Here is an 18,778-nt window from a genome sequence, read left to right as displayed (position 1 = left end):
ATTTAATAATTTTTTTAATAATTAGCATTAGTATGACTTACAGTTATGTCTAGGAGTCTATTCTTTCATTGTGACAATAGATCTTATTAAAAATTGCCATTCGCAACACGCTATAAATATGACTTGACAAGTCATGGATAATTTTGTATAAAAAAAAACAACAAAAAAAAACAATGACAACAACAATTATATTAAGATTTCATATCCACGGAAAAACATTTTTGGAAAAACAAAAAAATTAAATAAATATTTTAATCAAGATTACTCAAACTGAGTGAAACTAATTTATTTGTAATATTCCGATAGCAAAATTAAAGTAACAATTTAAGCACATTGAGTTTCGTAGTGGTTTCTCTTTCTTAATTTGAATATGAGGAATTGTTTGCTTACAAAATCAACATAAATAATTTTAGGTATAAACGAGTGCTAAATATATTGGCAGAAGGTAAACTTTAGTGCTCGTTTTATTCAGAAAATCCTATATATAGGTATCCAAAATGGATTTGCCACTCGTAACAGGGCGGATGCGCTGTCGTATCATTTTTACAGGGCAATGAGATCTACTCTTCCGTTTCCAAAAGTCATTGAGTTGTCGTAAATTTGTTCATGAATTTATTGAAGAGGGGGAAAAAAACAAAAATTTGACGCTTAAAATTCACTGCGACTTTTAATATTTAGGCATTACATTATACATAGTGAAATATTTTTGGGGAATGGGAGTTTTAATTTTAAGTTTGAACTTCTTGGTTGTTGACGTAACAGTTTGTTACCGGTGATCGCTTTACGGCAGAGCGTGCTGCTGGAGGTCAGGGACATGATCACACGAGAATCTCAGTAGTTTCTTAGCAGTAAACGTTGCTTTCGTAAGAAAGATTATACTGGAATACAGAATATTCTCGGATTGGATTTTTTCTGCTGGTGTTGGAAACATCCAGCGGCACGTTTTTAGAAGGTTTGTAATTTACTTTGTGTTACGACATCTCTTGCTAAGGTTAGCCGCCTCGGCTCAGCTAGCTTCTTTTAGTTTACAGGCTCTAGTCTGAGTCTCCAGAGAGGGTTACAGCAATGGACAACAACTCTCAGGGCTCGGGGGGACTTAAAGGGGGACTCGGGGGTCTCTTTGGTGGCGGTGGTGCTCCTGAATACTCCAACTCAGAGCTCGCCGGTGTCCCACGTAAGTATCCTGTGATGCTAGCTGTAGCAACACAGTAATGTTAGCTGCTGTCACATTGCTCACATGCAGTGTGGTGCAGATGGTTTTAAAACTTCGGATTGCTTCTGTATTCCAGTGACAGGCATGAGTCCTCTTTCACCTTATCTCAACGTCGACCCTCGTTTCCTGGTTCAGGTAGATTTCATCTCACTATCACCACGCAAAACTGTTGAGTTTTATTTTCCTCCTGTCTGTGCTAATCTAAAATGGTTGTGTTGCAGGACACAGATGAGTTCATTTTACCAACAGGGGCCAACAAGACAAGAGGGAGATTTGAACTGGCTTTTTTCACCATTGGAGGCTCGTGTATGACAGGTGAGTAACCACTCCTGTTCATCTGTAAACCTTATCTATTTAAGTGGGAACAAATTGCTGGTGAAGTCTGTAAAATTTCTTTCCAGGTTTAGCAGAAGTAATACTTCCAATGCTGAGAATATTATACTCAAAATTTTCAGTGTACTCACACTGGAGTTAATGTTTTGCCTCACTCTTAACACAGGAGCCTCACTGGGAGCTTTAAATGGTCTGAGGATGGGCTTGAAGGAGACGAGAGACATGGCATGGTCCAAACCTCGCAACGTACAGTAAGCATGGACACAGTCCACTCTATGTCAATTGTACTGCCTTGCAAAAGTATTCATACTTTTTCCATAAAAACGAGATTTGTGACGTTCACAAGTAACTTCACAGGGAATCGTCCCTGGACAGATTTTCCTACACGAATTGTGGCTCGCAGATGAAATGTGTAAGGTTACTTCTGAAGAGAATTGGGATGATTACTCGTGTATGCCACAGTTTTTGGATTTTTCTGTTTTTATGTGTCCCTTTGCTTCTATTTCATGGTTATGAACTGCATTGTGTTGGTCTATAACATAAAATACCTGTAAAATACGCAATAGTTTGTGCTTGTAACATGATGAAATGCTGAAAAACGTGAAGGGTGTGGAAACTGTTGCAAAGTACTGTATGTTTATTTCCTCTTAAATCACTTCCCCTCTAAATGTTTTTACTTTTTCTTCACCAGAATTCTGAACATGGTGACCAGGCAGGGGGCTTCGTGGGCCAACTCTCTAGGCTCTGTCGGTAAGATTAGAATGAAAACTTAACTGTTACCAAACCAAACGTTTTAAGGGTTGTTTATTTTAAATCGCCTTTGCAAAGTCTTGTCTTTTTAACTCTGGTGCTTTTTTTTTATTATGTCCTTGCAGCTCTGTTGTATAGTGCTTTTGGTGTGGCGATAGAGAAAGCCAGAGGGGCAGAAGATGACATTAACACAGTGGCTGCTGGCACGTTAACAGGAATGCTCTTCAAATCCAGCGGTAGGTGTCTCTGCTTGGGCATTGGGCATCAATTTGGTCATCATGTTTAAAATAGTATGCTTTTTACCATTTTTCATCAACGTAATCTACATTATAAAGATATAATCATTCTCAAAATAAAATTGAAAAGTAATGTTTTTTTTAATTGGAAACCTGAAAGCGTTTATACAGTTTTTCTTGATTAAATGTGGAGCCAAATGAAGGAGTTTGGATTTTATTTGTGAATTTTTTTGGGTGCAAACTTCGATTTTATGCAGTTTTTGTATGTCAACTTACTATTTATTTAATTTCAACATACAAAAAAAAAAAGCTTTCCTGATTATGATGGAACCGATACTTGAGTTTAACAGAGTCATCATGTACAGATACCAGTAATTTTGAAACAGAATATGCTCTCTTTTCTTCCTCCTTTTGAATTGTCCAAGAGAAATTAGCCTCTGGATCATATCGTATTTACATCCCAGGGCAACAGGAAGTCATGAGTGACTTCAAATTTTGCATAAACTTTGCTTCAACATTCATGTTCACATAATAAATAAAAAAGCTTCAGTTAGATTTATTTTATCTGGATTGTTAAGAGTTTTCACACAGCACATTCGAACTCGGTTGTAAGTGGGATTGAATTGCTGGCGTGCTAATTATTAATATAAAAATATTTGTTTTATATTAAAAATGTATTTCTTGAGGGGTTTTCTCCCTGCTTAGTAAATGTTCTCAAACAGTGCTCTTTTTTGACATCTCATCTAAAAGATGAATTTATTATTCACTATTTAAATGGAAACCTGTGGTAGGCATCAAGAAGATAGTAAATTTATATATACGACGAAAATAACAGGTTGGGCATGTTGTAACAAACAGTTGACAGAGTAATAATTATGCAGATTCTAAGATGATCTTTAGAAAGCCTTCTAAAGCTCAAACTGAGCAGATTTCTTTGAGTTCCCATCCTGAGGTTAGGTCTTATTCGCCAAACACCTCATATTATGTCTAATGATCGTTTTCAGAGATGATGATGATGATGATTCCATTCATTTTTTTCTCTCAGGGGGATTAAAGAGCGCAGCCCGTGGAGGTCTGGTTGGTTTAGCCGTATCCGGTGCCTACGCTCTTTACAACAACTGGGATCATCTCACCGGCTCCTCGCCCTCGTCCCGCCTCTACTAGCCTCTTCCACGCCGTAGCTACTTCGTCGTTAGGTCCAAGTATCTGGAGGACACAGCCTTTAACCACAAACTGCTAGGTTTGAGTTAAATTCGGTGTTCTTTTCCCGACTCCTGTCACTCGCCCTGAAGCATTCTGGGAATTGAGAGAAAAAGTTAATTCCTCTGGAAATCCAGATCATTTGTGTTAGTCCCGATCAGTGAGGACATGGTATGAAATCCTGACACTTAAGTTGTATTGTTTATGAATGAGTTGTCCGTCTCCAGTGATGCCATGCTGAGAGACATTTAGGTTAAATGAGCCAATTTATGGGACAGCACCCGGAGTGTGGTCCAGACGAGGTGTTTTCAGACTGAAAGACTCGCCACCTGTAAAAATGGAACAAATCCTGATGGTCTGATGACTTGTATTTATTATTAAAACGTATGTTAGTGGTTTCCGCTCTGTGAGAGTGGAAGTCACCGTAAAGCTGTACCGGAACTGCTTACTTTTCGTGTTTCTCCATCAAGTACGCTGTTTGATAAAGTGGAATAAAATGAAACGGAAATGTTCACAGACATTCAGCTTTTTTATCGCTTTTATTGCAGAAAGTAACTTGTAAATGCCAATGTACGCAAACGAAAACTAGCTGCACGTTTAGAGTTCATATTTATATTGTGAAGTGTTTGCTCAGTGGAAAAAGGAACGGTGTGAGGGAGCCGAGGTTCAGGTTTTGCTGAGTCAGCAGGGCCCTCTCAGTGCAGGAAGAAGTCCCTGATGCGGGTCGCCTCTATCCAGGGGATGTAGGCGGTGGTGCGGGTGAAGACGCTGGGTTTGTTCTCCACGGTGCAGCCGATGGGGCCAAAGCTCACCACCCCGTGCACCTCCCAGCGATCACGGCCGAGCTGGCACAGCAGAGGACCACCCGAGTCGCCCTGAAGGGAAGAAAGCCGTGAAAAAAAACGCCACCCGACAGACACAATGTTCCTGTAAGCGATGGGGAGTCCTTACCTGACACGCCGCAGGCGGGCCCTCGGTGTCCCTGAACCCGGCACAGATCATGGAGTCCCGGACACGGTCGCCCCAGAACTTCTTCTGCCGGCAAGTTTTGAAGTCGATGATGGGCAGACGGGCTTGATTCAGCGCTTCCGCCAGCGAGACGTTCTCCTTCCCACCTGAAATGTGTTTATAGAGCGAGTAAAATTTTAATGACAGTAATAAAATCTACAAACTTTCTTAGTAATTCACTTCGGAGTGAAACTCCTATACATTCACACACTCTGAGTCGGGTAAATTTTATGATTAGATGGGGTTCATCTTGAAAGAAACTGCTACAAGGATGCTGTTAAGAGAGGGATTTTTTTTTTAATAGGGAAAAGTCATCATGGGAAGACTGCCAACTCGACAATTATCCAGCCAATAATCAAGGTCTCAGAGTGTGGAGGAAAGATTCTTCAAATCCGTGTTCTGAACGTCAGAAGGATAATTTGCAAACTGGATGGACTCGTCACTGAAACTGAGGATTTCAGTGAGTCAATCTTCAGTAGTGCAGTAGGGGCTTTGGGATGATGCCAAAGAGATAATAAGCTGCAGAAAATGTAGATTTAGTTGGAATTTCATCATTGTAAAATTTAGGGATGTACCGATGTTAGCATTTTGGGCCGATATTGACACCAGATACTGATATTGCTGTTATGACTGATGACCAATATTGTATACATTTCTCTACTCTTTTAGCACCGTTTAAAAAGAAAGAAATCACCACATCGCTTCTTTGCTTCAGTTAAACGTGCTGCATCACTATCTTATGACTGAATCCCTTCTCCTGAGACTCATACAAAGGTTAACAAGATGGAATCACTTAATAACATCAGCCAATACCGATATCCTTAAAAATGATTAACATCTGCCAACACTGATATTAATGTCGATGTATATCGTTCATCCCTAGTAATGTCAAACAGCAATATCCAATTTGCCTGTTTCAGTGTTACTATTGTTGGTGCCCTACCTTTTCTCAGTGTCTGAGTCCCTCGTCCCCGACTCACCTCTGGTGTCTCCCCAGCCCGTCACCCAGCAGTAGTGCCCCGGTTTGAGGGGGCTCTGCTTGCGCGGCAGGCAGGCATAGCGGATGAAGTTTGAAGGCAGGATGTCCGTGCCGGCCTTCACCAGCGCGATATCGTAGTCCAGCTCGCTGTGAGCAGGATAGCGGAAGTTCTCGTGCCGGTAGATCCTCTTGATGGGGAAAATCCTCTCTGCAGACTCTGAGCGCTTCAGCTGGTGCTTCCCAAGGACAATCCTCCAGCTCCCAGGATCCTCCGCTTTACCCCTGAGAGTGTTTGACAATTTTTTTTTTTTTTTTTTATCAGATGTTGTATTTAATTCATACAAACTTGCAGTTTCTTTAAGGTGTGAGATTTATGGAATGTTTTGGGTTTTTTTTACTTCTGGAAGCAGTGAGCTGCAGTGAGCACCCAGTTCTTATGGATGAGAGTTCCTCCACAGACATGGATGTAGTGTTTACTTCCTCTGGGTCGAACCTGTGACAGACAACCAGACAGTGCGGTCAAATTTTTTGTAAATGTATCCATTTTTGTATTTTGAGTGCTGAAAAGGGGAGCAGTAAAAAACAATAATCAACTCCTGAATTTTTTTAGGTTTTACATTAACAGCGTTTAGAGTTCAGGTATAAATGTGTCTCACTTGGATTTAATTTAATGTAACTCTATTTAAATTTACCACATTTAAATTAGTTTAAAAACTGTTTTTAAAAACATTTAAAAACAGTTATTTGTTTGCGTGTCATGCAATTTTAGTTTGATCTTAATGCTTGTTTTAACAACTATGTTAGATTTTATAAAAAATTAAAATGCCTTTCTATATTTTATTTCTGATGTGATTCAGGCATATTTTTTTTTTCAAATTGACTGAGCTTTATAAACATTAAATACCTTAACGTTTATAAATAGCTCGTATCTATCTATCTCTAGGATTTTCTCATATGTTTCCCTAGTTGTACATTTTGTAGGACATTTAACTCTGCAATTATTTATATTTTATTTACATTCTACACCATTTTAGCTACTTAACAAAACCTTGATTTCCAAACAAAAGTGTCAAATTAAATTTCACCTGAAAAGAGGATTTTGAACCATCGAGTAATGCCTTTTGATTGTTTACATTTTTTCCCTTTCACTTAACTTTCCAATAAATTTGGATACAGAACTCTTGTGAATAGACAGCTTCCTTAACGATCACATTTTAAAACTTATCCGTCCTTTGCTGGGTGTCAGTCACATAGCCCTACAGCTCTGTTAAATTGCTATTATTGGTGTTATGTCATATTGATCAATTTTATTTCTGAAATAAATTAACTTTAATTCATTGCAATGTACTGATCTGATTTGATAATAAAAAAAATACTGGATGAAATTGTCTGTAAATAAGCAGAAACCATGGCGTTTTCCTAAAAATAAAGGATCCTGTCGGTGTGTTTTACCTGCAGAGAGACCTGCCAGGGCCAGGAGTGAGGTCTGGCCTCATTTCCGGAGACAATCCTCTCAATCATGTTTGGCTTGAAGTGGGGCATGCCGCAATCCTGTGGCCAGTCTAAGAGAACAGAACCAACACATTCAGACACCACAGAGCCACTGCATGAGTAACACAAGCCTTCCTTTGGTGTTGGTGGAGTTTACTGGTTCTCACCCAGCTGGAGGACTTTGTGTTGTGGCTGTTGTGCTGGGATGAGCGTGTATGCAGCCGCAGGCAGGGACGCCTTGCTCAAAAGCAGCAGCAGCAAAAGGGACAGAAACCAGAGCAGAGGAGGTCCTGATGCAGCCATGGTCTCCCACAGAATCACCGACCGGGCCACAAGCGGGCACTATTTATAGCAAGCAGCACCCAAATGTACGCAAACAGGTACAGTTCACACACACACACACACACACAACAGCAATCCTCCAGCGACAATGAGTTAGTGTTACAACAAAAGCAGAGCGCTGGATAGTTCTCCTGTAGCTTTGAGCTTTACTGCAGCTGAGTAAAAGGGGATTTTTTTTTTCAGGGGAGGCCCATCAGCACTTTCACATCCATACAGAATTCTCCCAGCACACGGACATGCGTGCAAGACAAAGACATCGCGACACAAGCAAGTGTATTTGTCACGTGACTGATTGGAGTGACACAGCGGCCTGAATGTAACCTTTGTCATGTCCGATGCAGGACAAGTGGAGCACAAAAACTGCAGTCCGGTTTCTTTCTAAATTTCATCACAGTACAGCACCAAAAGTCAACAGTAGAAGCTACGTGTGGTTCTGGCGTTCCTGGAGGGCCAATCACTTTATGCCCTCTCCCTATTTTGGTCTCACCTGACCACATGACCTCCTCTGGATTATCCAAATGGTCATCGGGAGACTTCAGACAGTAGGTTTGTTTCTTGACATTACTAATTTACATTCATTTTAATAGCACTATAGTCGACATATTCCAAGTAATTAGCTCGACTTTACAAAAAATATCTACACACAAGCATACATCTGTAAAAGTATGACAACAGTAGCTGCAGTCGAAGCCCCTGGTGAGCAGAGCTGTACTTGCTGCAGCGAATAAAAGAGAATGTGCCCGCTCATCTGTATGACAGAGCTTGAATGGTCAGATCTCACCACTGGGGTTCACCAAGTTTGCGTACAACTCTACTTTGTGTTTACCGGGTGAATGAGGTACAATGTGGCACAGGCAGAAAAACAAGCACCATACGGATAATTTAGCTTTACAGCCCAGAAACAAGTATCACACATACAACTCATAGAGGACATAATGATTAGAAATGGGGATCTTAATTTTGCGACTATTTTCCAATTCATAGTTTATGTAGTTTTCACCTGCCTTTACCAATACCAGGTTAAAAAATATATTCACACAACACTACTAATATTTAGTTAAATTTCATATCTTTTGAAGGTATCAAAAGTTTCTGATCTGATGATTTGTTCACTCTTCTGAACAGAGCTTTAAACTCTTAAAATGAAATTTTAAGAGTTAAGAGAATTTTAAGAGTTAAGAGGAAAAAAATTTTTCTCAAAATTTCCAAGTTACAATTCAAACTTTTAAAACTTGTTCAAGTATTCCGACTTGAAACTTGGAAATTCTTTTTTCTACAAACAGAATGTAGTGATACATCCCTGAAATATAATCAAGTCACGGCTTTGAATAAAGTTCTGCTTTGTTTTTTTTTTATTATTATTCTGTCCCCTGTTTTTTAAAATAACAAAAATAAACAAACCAAAAAAAAAGAAAAAAAAAAGAAACACACAACCACACACACACACACACACACACACACACAGGGACAACAAAACAACCGGTATTCCTACTGCTTAAAAAATCTGTTAATGACCAGACTTTAATATGAATGACAGGAAATTAAGTTTATAGGTATCTAAAAATACATACAGACTTCTACTGTGCTTACTTCATCAACTGAAAGTGATAAAAGGGCAAATCTTAACCTATATTAAAAACATTAAATATATAAATACCGAAAGTATGGATGATAAGTAAATCCTAATTGTCTTTTTTTAATAGTCTTTAAATAGTTGTACTCTTGTCTCCCTTAAAAATAGTGAGTACCATATATAGATGATGACATATAGCCTGGATCAGTAGTGTTTGAAGTATTACAGTTCTTTTCCCAGGATTAACAGTCCACCACTGCTGTTGTTTGTGAGGATAAATTTTGCCACATAAAATGATTTTCCTTTACTGCAATTTTCTCCTCCTTCCGTACAAAAGATCTACTGACGTTGGTAGATCATCTTAAATAAATAAGCTGTCACCAGTCCACCTTCCTGCATGTTCAGTCACAATAATTGGCTTCACCTGTTTGAGGTTTCTAACATATTATTAGCACTTGATGTTTTTGTCACACTTTTTGAGTTTGCATATATTTTTCAGTTACAGAAATGCAATTGTATACAGCTATCTTGAGCTAAAAGGCTTTTACACAGTTGAAAAGGAAAAGCATAAAACCTCACTGAGCGTCTATTCTGAAAAGTCTTTATTTAGACACTACATGATGAATCAGGACAGTTTGACTCCAGTGGCAGACACTACCAGATTTATAGGAACTAAACGAATGTATGTTGTAGGAAGGCTTTGACCCCATCCTCACTGAACGTCTCTTCAAAAATCAATTTTAATGCTATGCAAGAGTCATGGAGTCTCAGTCGTCCGTCTTTTTGGATCCTCCGCACCATCCAGGCCTCCTCAGGGATCTGATCACTATTTTTTTCTTGCTGTGTCCACTCCCCTGTGTTAGTGACTTTACGCTATTGGCTGTCTTCTCTCCACCTTCCTCCTCTTCTATTTCCTGTATTTTGCCTTGCTCTTCTCTGCTTCTGCTACAGTTGGCCTCCTCCTTTTCCTGCTTTCTGCCCCCTGTTTCCAGCTGCACCTCGCTTGCTGCTTCAGTCTCCAGCGTCTCCTCACTCTCGCCCTCCACCATGCACTTAATGCTCATTGCTGGTGGGCTTGTGTCGGGGGCCATTGTTGTTACCATGTTTGATATGAGTGGAGGCATTGGTGCTTTCTTCTTCTTAGAGGAGCGCCTCTGTGGTTGGGGGCTGTTCTTGAGATCCAGATGTTTCTGTATGGCGGTGCTGAGCTCCTCGGGGTCCAAGGATGCTCCATGAATGTCCCACGTCAGCCCATCCTCGTCCCACAGCACCTGCTTCATGCTGCCCCTTCTGCCAAGCTCATCACAGTCTTCAGACTGGGCCTTCAGACATGATCTTTTTCTTTCCAGATACCGTGCAGAAGCGGCGGTGGCGTCCCATTCTGGGGTGTTTTGTTGCTTCTCCTCCTCTTCCTCACCGCTGCTCACTGGGAACATGCTTGAAGATGCCGAGACCAGGTTGGAGTGGGATCCCACAGCTGCCTTCAGGTTTAGTCTGGATCCAGGTGGAGAGCCCAAGAGCGAGTGTGAGCCACTGTTGGAGTTGGACATGTTCTTCTGAAAGTCGCAGCAGGAGCCCAAAGGGGAGCCTGTCTGCACCGCAGCATCCATCATCTCCAGCTGTGAGGTCATTGTTCCTTCCTCCCTAAGCGGCTCTGATTTCAGGTTATTGGCGGTAGCCTCCAACTGCATCATGAGGTCACCCAACCGTGAGTCACTCAAAGAAGTAACAAGTGGTGTTCTCCAACTTTTGCCCGTCTGGCAACTTTGCTCCAATGACAGAAGGTAATGGCAACCTGAGAGTTTGGCCTTGAAATCAGTTTTTTCTGCAGAAGGACTTGGCTCTGGCTTGCAATCAGCTGGCAGTGGACTTTCCTCTCCTTTATCTTCCATTACTTGGGTGCCTATGGGGCTGGGTGACTCTTTACTCTCATCATTAACAAGGCATGCGGAATCTGCACACTGTCCTTCATCTGTTAAGCTCCCATGCGATTGGACTGGGGAAGGAAACTGAAATAAAAGTTTCTCAGGGGAGTTGCTGTCGTCTCTACGGGTTATCCGAGGACGAGGCGAGTACTCAGACTCCCGGTGTGTGCTTGGTGTTAGTGGTGAAGAAGCCAAATGATCTTGAGGTGGTAAAGTAGGTGTGTGGAAGGGGGAAATCAATGGTGAGGGTGTGGTTGGAGGAGAGGTTACTCTAGACATTGGAGAATCTGGGGTGAAGCAGCCGGGTGCTTCCTGGCTGAGACAACAGGAGCGCGAGGACCCTTCCTTCCCTACAACCGTGTCCGGAGTGCTGCTACGGCTGTGCGTGCTGCTGCTGCAGCCACTCCAGCGATGCATGTTGGAAATCCAGCGCTCACTGAGAGGTGGAGGGCTGTGCAAGTCTTCATTCTGAGTTGTGACAGAGAACTGGTGGCTGTTGTGGTGCCACTTGTGATGGTGCAGCTGCTGCAGCGTCACTTGATTCTGGTCCGAGTGCGTGTTGGTGCTGGAGCTGCGCTTCAGATCCAGTCGCATCCAGGCTAGGTCTCGCTTGTGAGGAGGGCCTGTTGCTGTGACGACGTCTACTGAGCTTTTAGAAAGGGAGAAAATAGGAGTCCGGTCGTCTTCGTCCTCCAAAATGCCAACTTCACTGGACGAGGACAGTGACTGTCCGACCGAACAGCAGGCAGACTGGTAGCTCTCAGACGCAGGGCGACCAGACCTTGCCATGGCAACAGCCCAGACCTGTAAGGACAAACACATTTAAATAATCAACTCTTCAAAGTATGGAACTAAGAAATCCCTCTTGCCGTTTTGCCACAGTTAAATATTTCCGATCCTCAAACAAATTAGAATCAATAAGAGTAAAAGTCCAAACATTGACCATGCCACTCTGAATTGATGTGTTATTATCAGGTTAATATTGATCAAATTATCAGGTGTAAAAATATTCTAAAATATTCAGAGGCACCGTTATGAACTTCTGTGGGAATTTCTGTAACTTTTGCTTGGGGGCTAGCCTTAAACCCGGAGAATTTTTATCAACTTGTAGAGAAAGCAAACCAGATTTGTAACTCCGGTTGGTTCAATACCGGTTTCTTCTTAGCCACCTTGGCTATCTCCTCAACTGCTAACCTATGCTGTGCTCATTAGCTTGGTGCTAACTCTCTTTGTCACCCAGTTCAAAGCCCCGTAAAGCCAATAGAGGCAGCAGGATCAGATCTTAATTCTCTGCAGGTCCCTTTCAACGAGTGGCATGTCTCACGTTGCCCACGTGCACACTGCTCTAAAATTTGAGCAATGGATGCTCCTTCAAAGTGATTTCCAAACAATTTTTGGATGACACATTTCTCAGGGATTTGAATGAGAGCATTCAAACACACATACACAAACACACAAAATCCAGATTAACCAAATGAGATTACGCAGCCCAGATTACTCGATTATTGAGACAAAATCAAGATTAATACAGACAGATTTAAATGTGCATTTTGCCACCAGAAAACAGATAAAATGATATCAAGTCAAATGGAGATATGTCACATGAAACTTTTGGGACAACGTGGTTATTATTTTATTTCTCCTTGCACTACAGACAAGTGTCAGCAGATTCTGTTTGCAAATAAATGAAATACTGTTGTATTCATGAGCAGGGGGGAAAAAAATCAGGAAATCTTGCATTTCATTAAAAGTACAATAATGAATTCACACCGCAGAAATTCTCAAAAGCAGCTGATCTGCACAGTTTGTAAACACAAATAATCAAATCAAAGTGTATTTCCATACACACATGCCACCACGGAATAATGTTTGACAATGAAAATTAACCTCTTACCTGAAAGTTCACAAGTTGTGTCCTGTTTTGCCCTATGCCCGGCCACAGTGCTGGTCGCTCTAATTGGTGCCTCTCCTTCCTCCCCTCATGTCTTCCACTCTTCCTCACGTCCTTCTTAAATGGCTTCCCTCTGTCGATGTCAATCACATAAAAAGCCTCGCGGCCAGGTTTCCTTCGCTGTGACCCTCCTTAAGGTTGATCCGCTTCCTCTACCTCTGTTGGGCCGCATGTGATGTCAACGAAGGTGAAACTGTTTTTGTTTTTTCTTTTTAAAGGTGCATTGTTCGGTGCGTTTGTGTGTGTGTGTGTGTATGTGTGTGTGTTCTGTGTGAGAGACAAAGAAAGAGCCATTACTCTATGCCTTTAGCTCTGAGGATTACCAGTCATCTTATTAGCTACTGTCCAATCCGGTCTTTGTGTGTGGAAGCGAACAGCGGGTGGCTTATAAGCACTTTGATTCAAATTCAGGATAAGGTCATCTGTCAGGACTGTCATTACGCATGATTATAGTTGAGTGTTAAAGGCATCCCTGTCTGAACTAAGCTTATTGTTCGTTACATTAAATCTGTATTTGGGTCAAATAACAATGGTGACGGTGTTATGCTCAATTTATGCACAAAGTACAAACAAAAACTATTTGGCTAGTAACAAGTATCAAACAACAGCATTTACTTACCGTCTTAGTCTGAAGTAACCTCAAACAGAACTTGTTGAGTGAAATATTTAAGGTTTTCTTTGTTTCTAAAAGGGACTAGGTTGTTCTGTTTCAAAACATGGCTGCCTTTACTGAGCCTGGTTCTGGTTCTGGTCTCTTGCTGTTAAAAGGGAGTTGTTCCTTTCCTCTGTCACCATATGCTTCCTCAACAGGAGCTAATGCAACAGTCAGTGACTGAGCTTCCTTAGAAAACTACTAACCGGTATTATGAACTACATTAGTCTGCACTGTAAAATGATTATATTAGAATATAAATTATTAAATTCAACTTTTTTTTTTTAGAGTGATTCATTCAGTGAATATCTTTTTGAGAATACATTTCTTTGAGTTGCCACTACATAAATAAATACATTATTAATTAAATTATGTTTTGTACATACAAATACCGTGGTGTGGAAAAGTTTTAACCGAGTTCACAATTTTCTTTTTCTTTTTTTCTTTTTTTTTTGGCATGTTTCTGACGTTAGCCAATGTAAATGTCAGTCAAACACAACACAAATTAACACAAAATGCAGCGTTTAAATGAACATGCTTAATATTACTATAAATAAGGCTAGCATTTAATTCCAAAGTCAACAAAATGAACCAACGTGTATTTCTGCCCGGAGGCCTGTTAATCCAGCCTTTTAGATAGCAGCATAACATGGTGAGAAACGGCCAGCTGCGTCCAAAGTCTCACTGCTCTTCATCGTTACTTACAGTTCAGGTAGAATGCTAAGTTGCTGCTTCATGTTTGGACGGCCATTCTGTCTCAGTTAAAGCTGACGAGAAGAACATTTGTCATGACTGGTGAGAATGACGCAGTAAAGCATTAATGCATTAAAGATACGTTTATAACTGAAGTGAGAATAAGTTTGGGTGTCTGATTGTGCAGACCAGGCGCTGCTGCTTGCTGTTTGTCTGTCCGTCGGCCTGCTATTGCTAGTGCTGCTGCTGATTCTGACAATGTGCTGCCTGAGGAGGAAGAAGAACAAACAGGGTCAGTATCAGGAGCTGATCAGCGCGGTGCCATCGGTGCCGGCCCACTCTGCTCCGGTGATCCCTGTGTCTCAAGGCTTTTGTGCCAGGCAAGTACCAGAAGCAAATATTAGTGGATTTATTGAGAGTAACCCCAGAAAAATGCCAAACCAGAGGACCTAAATGCTTTCATTTTGTTGTTGTTTATGCAAGGCATGGTGAAATCCCTTTCTCTTTACCTCCTCGCTGTGTTCCACAAAATACCGCGGTTCTGAGAGATGCTGAGAGCCAGGAGAAAGAAAAGGAGGGAGCGTTGAAGGTGGATGCTCAGCGAGACATTCTGGCTCACCGTGGGTCACTGTCAGTGGGAAGTAGGTCATAAGTGCTGCAGTTGTTGCACTAAAGAAATGCTTTCAATTTGAAATCTGCAATCTAGACTTTCAAAACTTACATTTAAAATTTAAACCTTCATTATTAACCTTCTGGTTGACGTAATAACTGTAATATGTTTCCGACAACTAATACTGATGCAACCTAGCCCAACGCAGCGAATAATTAAGATGTGAAGTATAATGTGTTTATGTTAATGTTAGGTGTTCAAATTTCCAGCAATTTAATTTGTAATTCTTGTTTCTGAATTTCCTTGATTGGTATTTTTTGCCTCTACAGTGAACAACAGAGAGATTCTCCAGTAGATCAGGCTAAGCAAAGAGTTGGTAGTATCCAAAAACTGTTTGTATCCTGATTTATTTTTCTGCATCCCTGGTTTTCTTTAGGCTGGTACCCAGTGGGGTCGGTGCTGACAGGTCTGTACTCTATGACCCCTCTGAGCGAGGTGGTGGCCCCTCCTCTTGGCATGGCCACTCGCCTCTGCTTCTCTGTAGAGTATCGTCACAGCAGCGAGCAGCTCGTGGTCTCCTTACTCCGCCTCAGCAACCTCCTTCCCCGTTTCCACAGCAACATGACGCTGGTGGAACTGCGGCTTCTTCCTGATGACCGGAGGCCCCGGCAGGCTAAGGCCCGGGGGACGGGGCCCGACCCAGAGTTTAACGACTGCTTGATTTTCCAGGCAAGGGCATGTGGTTGAATTTGCAACTTTGAGCTCACAGGAGCATCTATATACATATATGAGCATTATTGAAAAGTGAATTTACTTTAGTAATTGAGTTTTAAAGCTGAGACATACATTTTAAACTCATTGAACTCTGAGTGAGAAATGACTAAGCTAAAAATAATTAAAAAAAAAATAACAAACCTCAGAGTCACAATCATAGTGATGACTTAACAGCTGTTCAGTAGACACTGCTTCACAAGGAGGGTAAGCCACAAAGGATCAATATCAAACAATGAAGCTGTTCACACAGAGCTTTATCCAGGTATAATAATGGAAAGTTAAGTGGAAGGAAAAAAGCCAATACAAAAATAGATAATTGCATCCAAACAAGGATTCTAAAACAACAGCATTCCTTATTTCAAGCTCAGGCTAAGGATGAGCAAGACTAAACTGATCTTCAAGACTTCAAAATCTTCTAACAAAACGTTCATTTTGGATTTAATTCAGGAAGTAAGGTTTAAGAGTCTGCGGTACACAGGCGAACATCATAGTGTCGATTCTCAGTCATCCGGGCCATTTATAATCCTAAGTGCTTAAACAGAACATCTTCTATTGTTTCTTGAAGAGATTTCAGCTCTATCTTCAGTTCCTGGAATGGATAGATGGTAACAGGCTTATAAGGCTTGAGTAAGTTCCAACTTACTGGAAGTTCAGTGTGAAGTTTCCACAGTCAGGGATGATTTGTAATCTGCTGGTGTTGGTCCATTGTGTTTTATCAAGTCCAAAGTCGGAGGAGCCGTCTACCAGGAAGTAATATTCAAACCTTCTGTGAAACTGAATGTTAAATTCTCATTAACTGTAAACCATAATTACCAAATGTAGGAGAAATAAACACTTGATCCATGTGTTACAAATCTATGTAACCGCAATAATACACACTCATCGTTTAAAAAGACACGTCTGCTCAGTGTGTGTGTGTGTGTGTGCCTTACAGGTATCAGCAGTGTGTGTGTTGCGGAGCACGCTGAGTGTGTGTGTGCTGAGTGTGGAGAAAGACGGTAAACGGCACGCCGTGGGCAGAGTGTTGTTTCCCCTGGAAGGGGAGCTCGGTCAGGCCGGCAGAGTTCTGTGGAGAGACCTTGACCCTGAGGAGGAGACGCAGGTAAACACCAACTCGTCCACACACATCCACAAAGGGGTGATCAACATGCTCAGAATGGTTCTGCTGTCTAACCTTCGCCAGTGTTCGGAGCTGGGCGATGTGCAGATATCCCTTAGCTACAGTTCGTCCCTGCAGCGACTCTCGCTGGTGGTCCTAGGAGCTCGAGGCCTTCAGCTGCTCACAGACGCAGGTTTGAAGAGTTTCATCAATAAAATCGAGGCTTTTACCTGCTCAGTGCACCACAGCGTGCGGCTACGCTCCCGCAGGTGTGTGTGTCCAGGTGAGCTTGCAGATACACACTCAGATGGTGAAGACGAAGCGTAGCTGTGTGGTGAAAGGCGAACAGGACCCCATCTTCAACTACAGGATGACTTTTAAACTGCGACCGCAGCACCTGGATGATGCCTGTTTAAGATTTGAGCTCCAGCATCCGAACGACAACCGCTCAGGTGAAAAAAACTTTTTAATGAGTCAAAAAACATACATCTTTCTATCAGAACTTCTTAGATCATCTGCATTCATGGTTAAAAAGAACATTTTTAGGATTGCCAATATGAGAAGAGCTAAGTAAACAATTTAGCTGCCCACCATCAGCATACTTCAGCGTTCACCATAGACAATCAAATCATGAATGTCTGCAAATTCTCCTTGAGATTAGTCCACAAGGCTCAGAAAATGACAAAAAAATATGCTGGCCCTGCATTTTGGACTTAACAGGCAGGCTGCTGCACATGTTAAAGTTCACGACAACCAGACAGAGATTAAGCATTATTAAAACACAAAGCCTCCCCTCTCTATAAGGAGTAGGCAACACAAACAAGTGTGTCATGTTAAATTTGAAACTAATGTTAAAAATTACAAGTAAATTGCTGACATTTTTGAGATTTCAGCATGTTCTTGCCTCCTCACAGATTAGCTGTTAGCTTTAGCTTCCAGGACCAAATAATGGGCATTTATTCTAAACCAATCTACTTCAGGTACTGGAGGCATTAACTAATTATGACGTTTTATCAGAACCTCGCATGATTGCTTTAAAGTAAGACCTTTGTCAAAGATCAGCTGTTGTTGCTTTCAGAACCTCCAGCCCTGCTGGGAGTGCTGGTGTTGGGTCCCTTCATGTACGCCAGGGGTCTTCAGCTGCAGCACTGGATGGACATGATCAACAAGGCACAAGAGCCGGTCAGAATGTGGCACAGACTGGGCCGGGCAATATAAATCCCAACATAGCATTCAGAGGCTAAATGGGAGTAAAAAAAAAAAAAAAACTTCAAATATTTGTTTATCTTTGGCTCAAGTCCAGTCTCCAAGAACTACTATTAGTGATGGTGTGCTTAAAGCAGAAGCTCCGGGGCATATGTCGCGAAAAGCAACATGGTGCTTTGTAAGTGTTGTGTCAAAGCTTGATATGGTCGGCCACTCAGTGAGGTTTCAGAAGAATCATGGTATTGGTAGTTTGACACTTGGTTCAACACGTCAAAAGGAAGTGAATCATCGTTCGGACTACGTATTCTGGAGATTTGGTGTAAATTAAAGCTTCTCTTCATACTTTTCGCCACCAGATGCCACTGAAGAGGTGAAAAGCTTTGAGTAATTGATCTTTATTCAATACAATCTTCAGAAAGCATAATTTGTTAGCAAGCTGTTCAAAGGGTTTGTATCTAAATGTATCAGGATAGCAGATGTCAGCAACTGGGCTGAAAAATATGTAAGGATTTGCCAATTTCTTGTTGTTTTTTGTTTTTGTTTGTTTTTTTAGATAAATTACCAGACCCTGTAGTTTCACTGCTCTAGTTTGTCCCTCCATTTGGCCTTCTTTCCCAACCACACCAATAATATCATCAAAAGTTGACATTAATTAGAGTTGGAGGTGAAAAGAAAGACCTTAATTGATTGTCTGGAGGCCTTTGCATTTATACTTCTTGCGTTTATGTATTTAGTTTCCGTTT

At 41.4% G+C, this 18,778-nt stretch overlaps 4 protein-coding genes across 5 annotated transcripts; 2 read left to right on the top strand and 2 right to left on the bottom strand.

Annotated features, from left to right (window-relative positions):
• Positions 1–281: 281 nt before the first annotated feature.
• timm23a (translocase of inner mitochondrial membrane 23 homolog a (yeast)) lies at positions 282–4,249 on the top strand. 2 transcript variants are annotated; one of them, XM_007571094.2, is made up of 8 exons: positions 282–952; positions 1,032–1,174; positions 1,290–1,348; positions 1,435–1,528; positions 1,713–1,797; positions 2,238–2,296; positions 2,422–2,532; positions 3,578–4,249. In XM_007571094.2, exons 2-8 carry the CDS (start codon positions 1,066–1,068, stop codon positions 3,694–3,696), a joined length of 636 nt encoding a protein of 211 aa, XP_007571156.1. In that variant the 5' UTR covers positions 282–952; positions 1,032–1,065; the 3' UTR covers positions 3,697–4,249. The 2 variants fall into 2 exon arrangements, with proteins under 2 accessions (XP_007571156.1, XP_007571147.1); XM_007571085.2 differs by having other exon boundaries at positions 283–952; positions 1,025–1,174.
• A 6-nt stretch (positions 4,250–4,255) lies between these two features.
• On the bottom strand, positions 4,256–7,761 carry LOC103151173 (elastase-1). Its single transcript, XM_007571071.2, has 6 exons — positions 7,378–7,761; positions 7,172–7,281; positions 6,118–6,212; positions 5,721–6,001; positions 4,684–4,847; positions 4,256–4,607 (listed from the first exon to the last, which is right to left on the bottom strand). Exons 1-6 carry the CDS (start codon positions 7,511–7,513, stop codon positions 4,428–4,430), a joined length of 966 nt encoding a protein of 321 aa, XP_007571133.1. The 5' UTR covers positions 7,514–7,761; the 3' UTR covers positions 4,256–4,427.
• Positions 7,762–9,041: 1,280 nt separating this feature from the next.
• Positions 9,042–14,604, bottom strand: LOC103153051 (uncharacterized). The gene is made up of 2 exons (XM_007573835.2): positions 12,945–14,604; positions 9,042–11,854 (listed from the first exon to the last, which is right to left on the bottom strand). The coding sequence occupies exon 2, from the start codon at positions 11,837–11,839 to the stop codon at positions 9,893–9,895; it is 1,947 nt and encodes a 648-aa protein (XP_007573897.1). The 5' UTR covers positions 11,840–11,854; positions 12,945–14,604; the 3' UTR covers positions 9,042–9,892.
• syt15 (synaptotagmin XV) lies at positions 14,442–18,097 on the top strand. Its single transcript, XM_016661547.1, has 8 exons — positions 14,442–14,448; positions 14,513–14,726; positions 14,830–14,987; positions 15,393–15,685; positions 16,665–16,832; positions 16,914–17,022; positions 17,099–17,281; positions 17,908–18,097. Exons 1-8 carry the CDS (start codon positions 14,442–14,444, stop codon positions 18,045–18,047), a joined length of 1,272 nt encoding a protein of 423 aa, XP_016517033.1. The 3' UTR covers positions 18,048–18,097.
• The last annotated feature ends 681 nt before the right edge of the window (positions 18,098–18,778 follow it).

This window comes from Poecilia formosa, unplaced genomic scaffold, assembly GCF_000485575.1.
Source record: "Poecilia formosa unplaced genomic scaffold, Poecilia_formosa-5.1.2 Scaffold7, whole genome shotgun sequence".
Classification (NCBI taxonomy): Eukaryota; Metazoa; Chordata; class Actinopteri; order Cyprinodontiformes; family Poeciliidae; genus Poecilia; species Poecilia formosa.
Note: the sequence above shows the minus strand (reverse complement) of the source record. Positions and strands in the feature narration are given on the sequence as shown.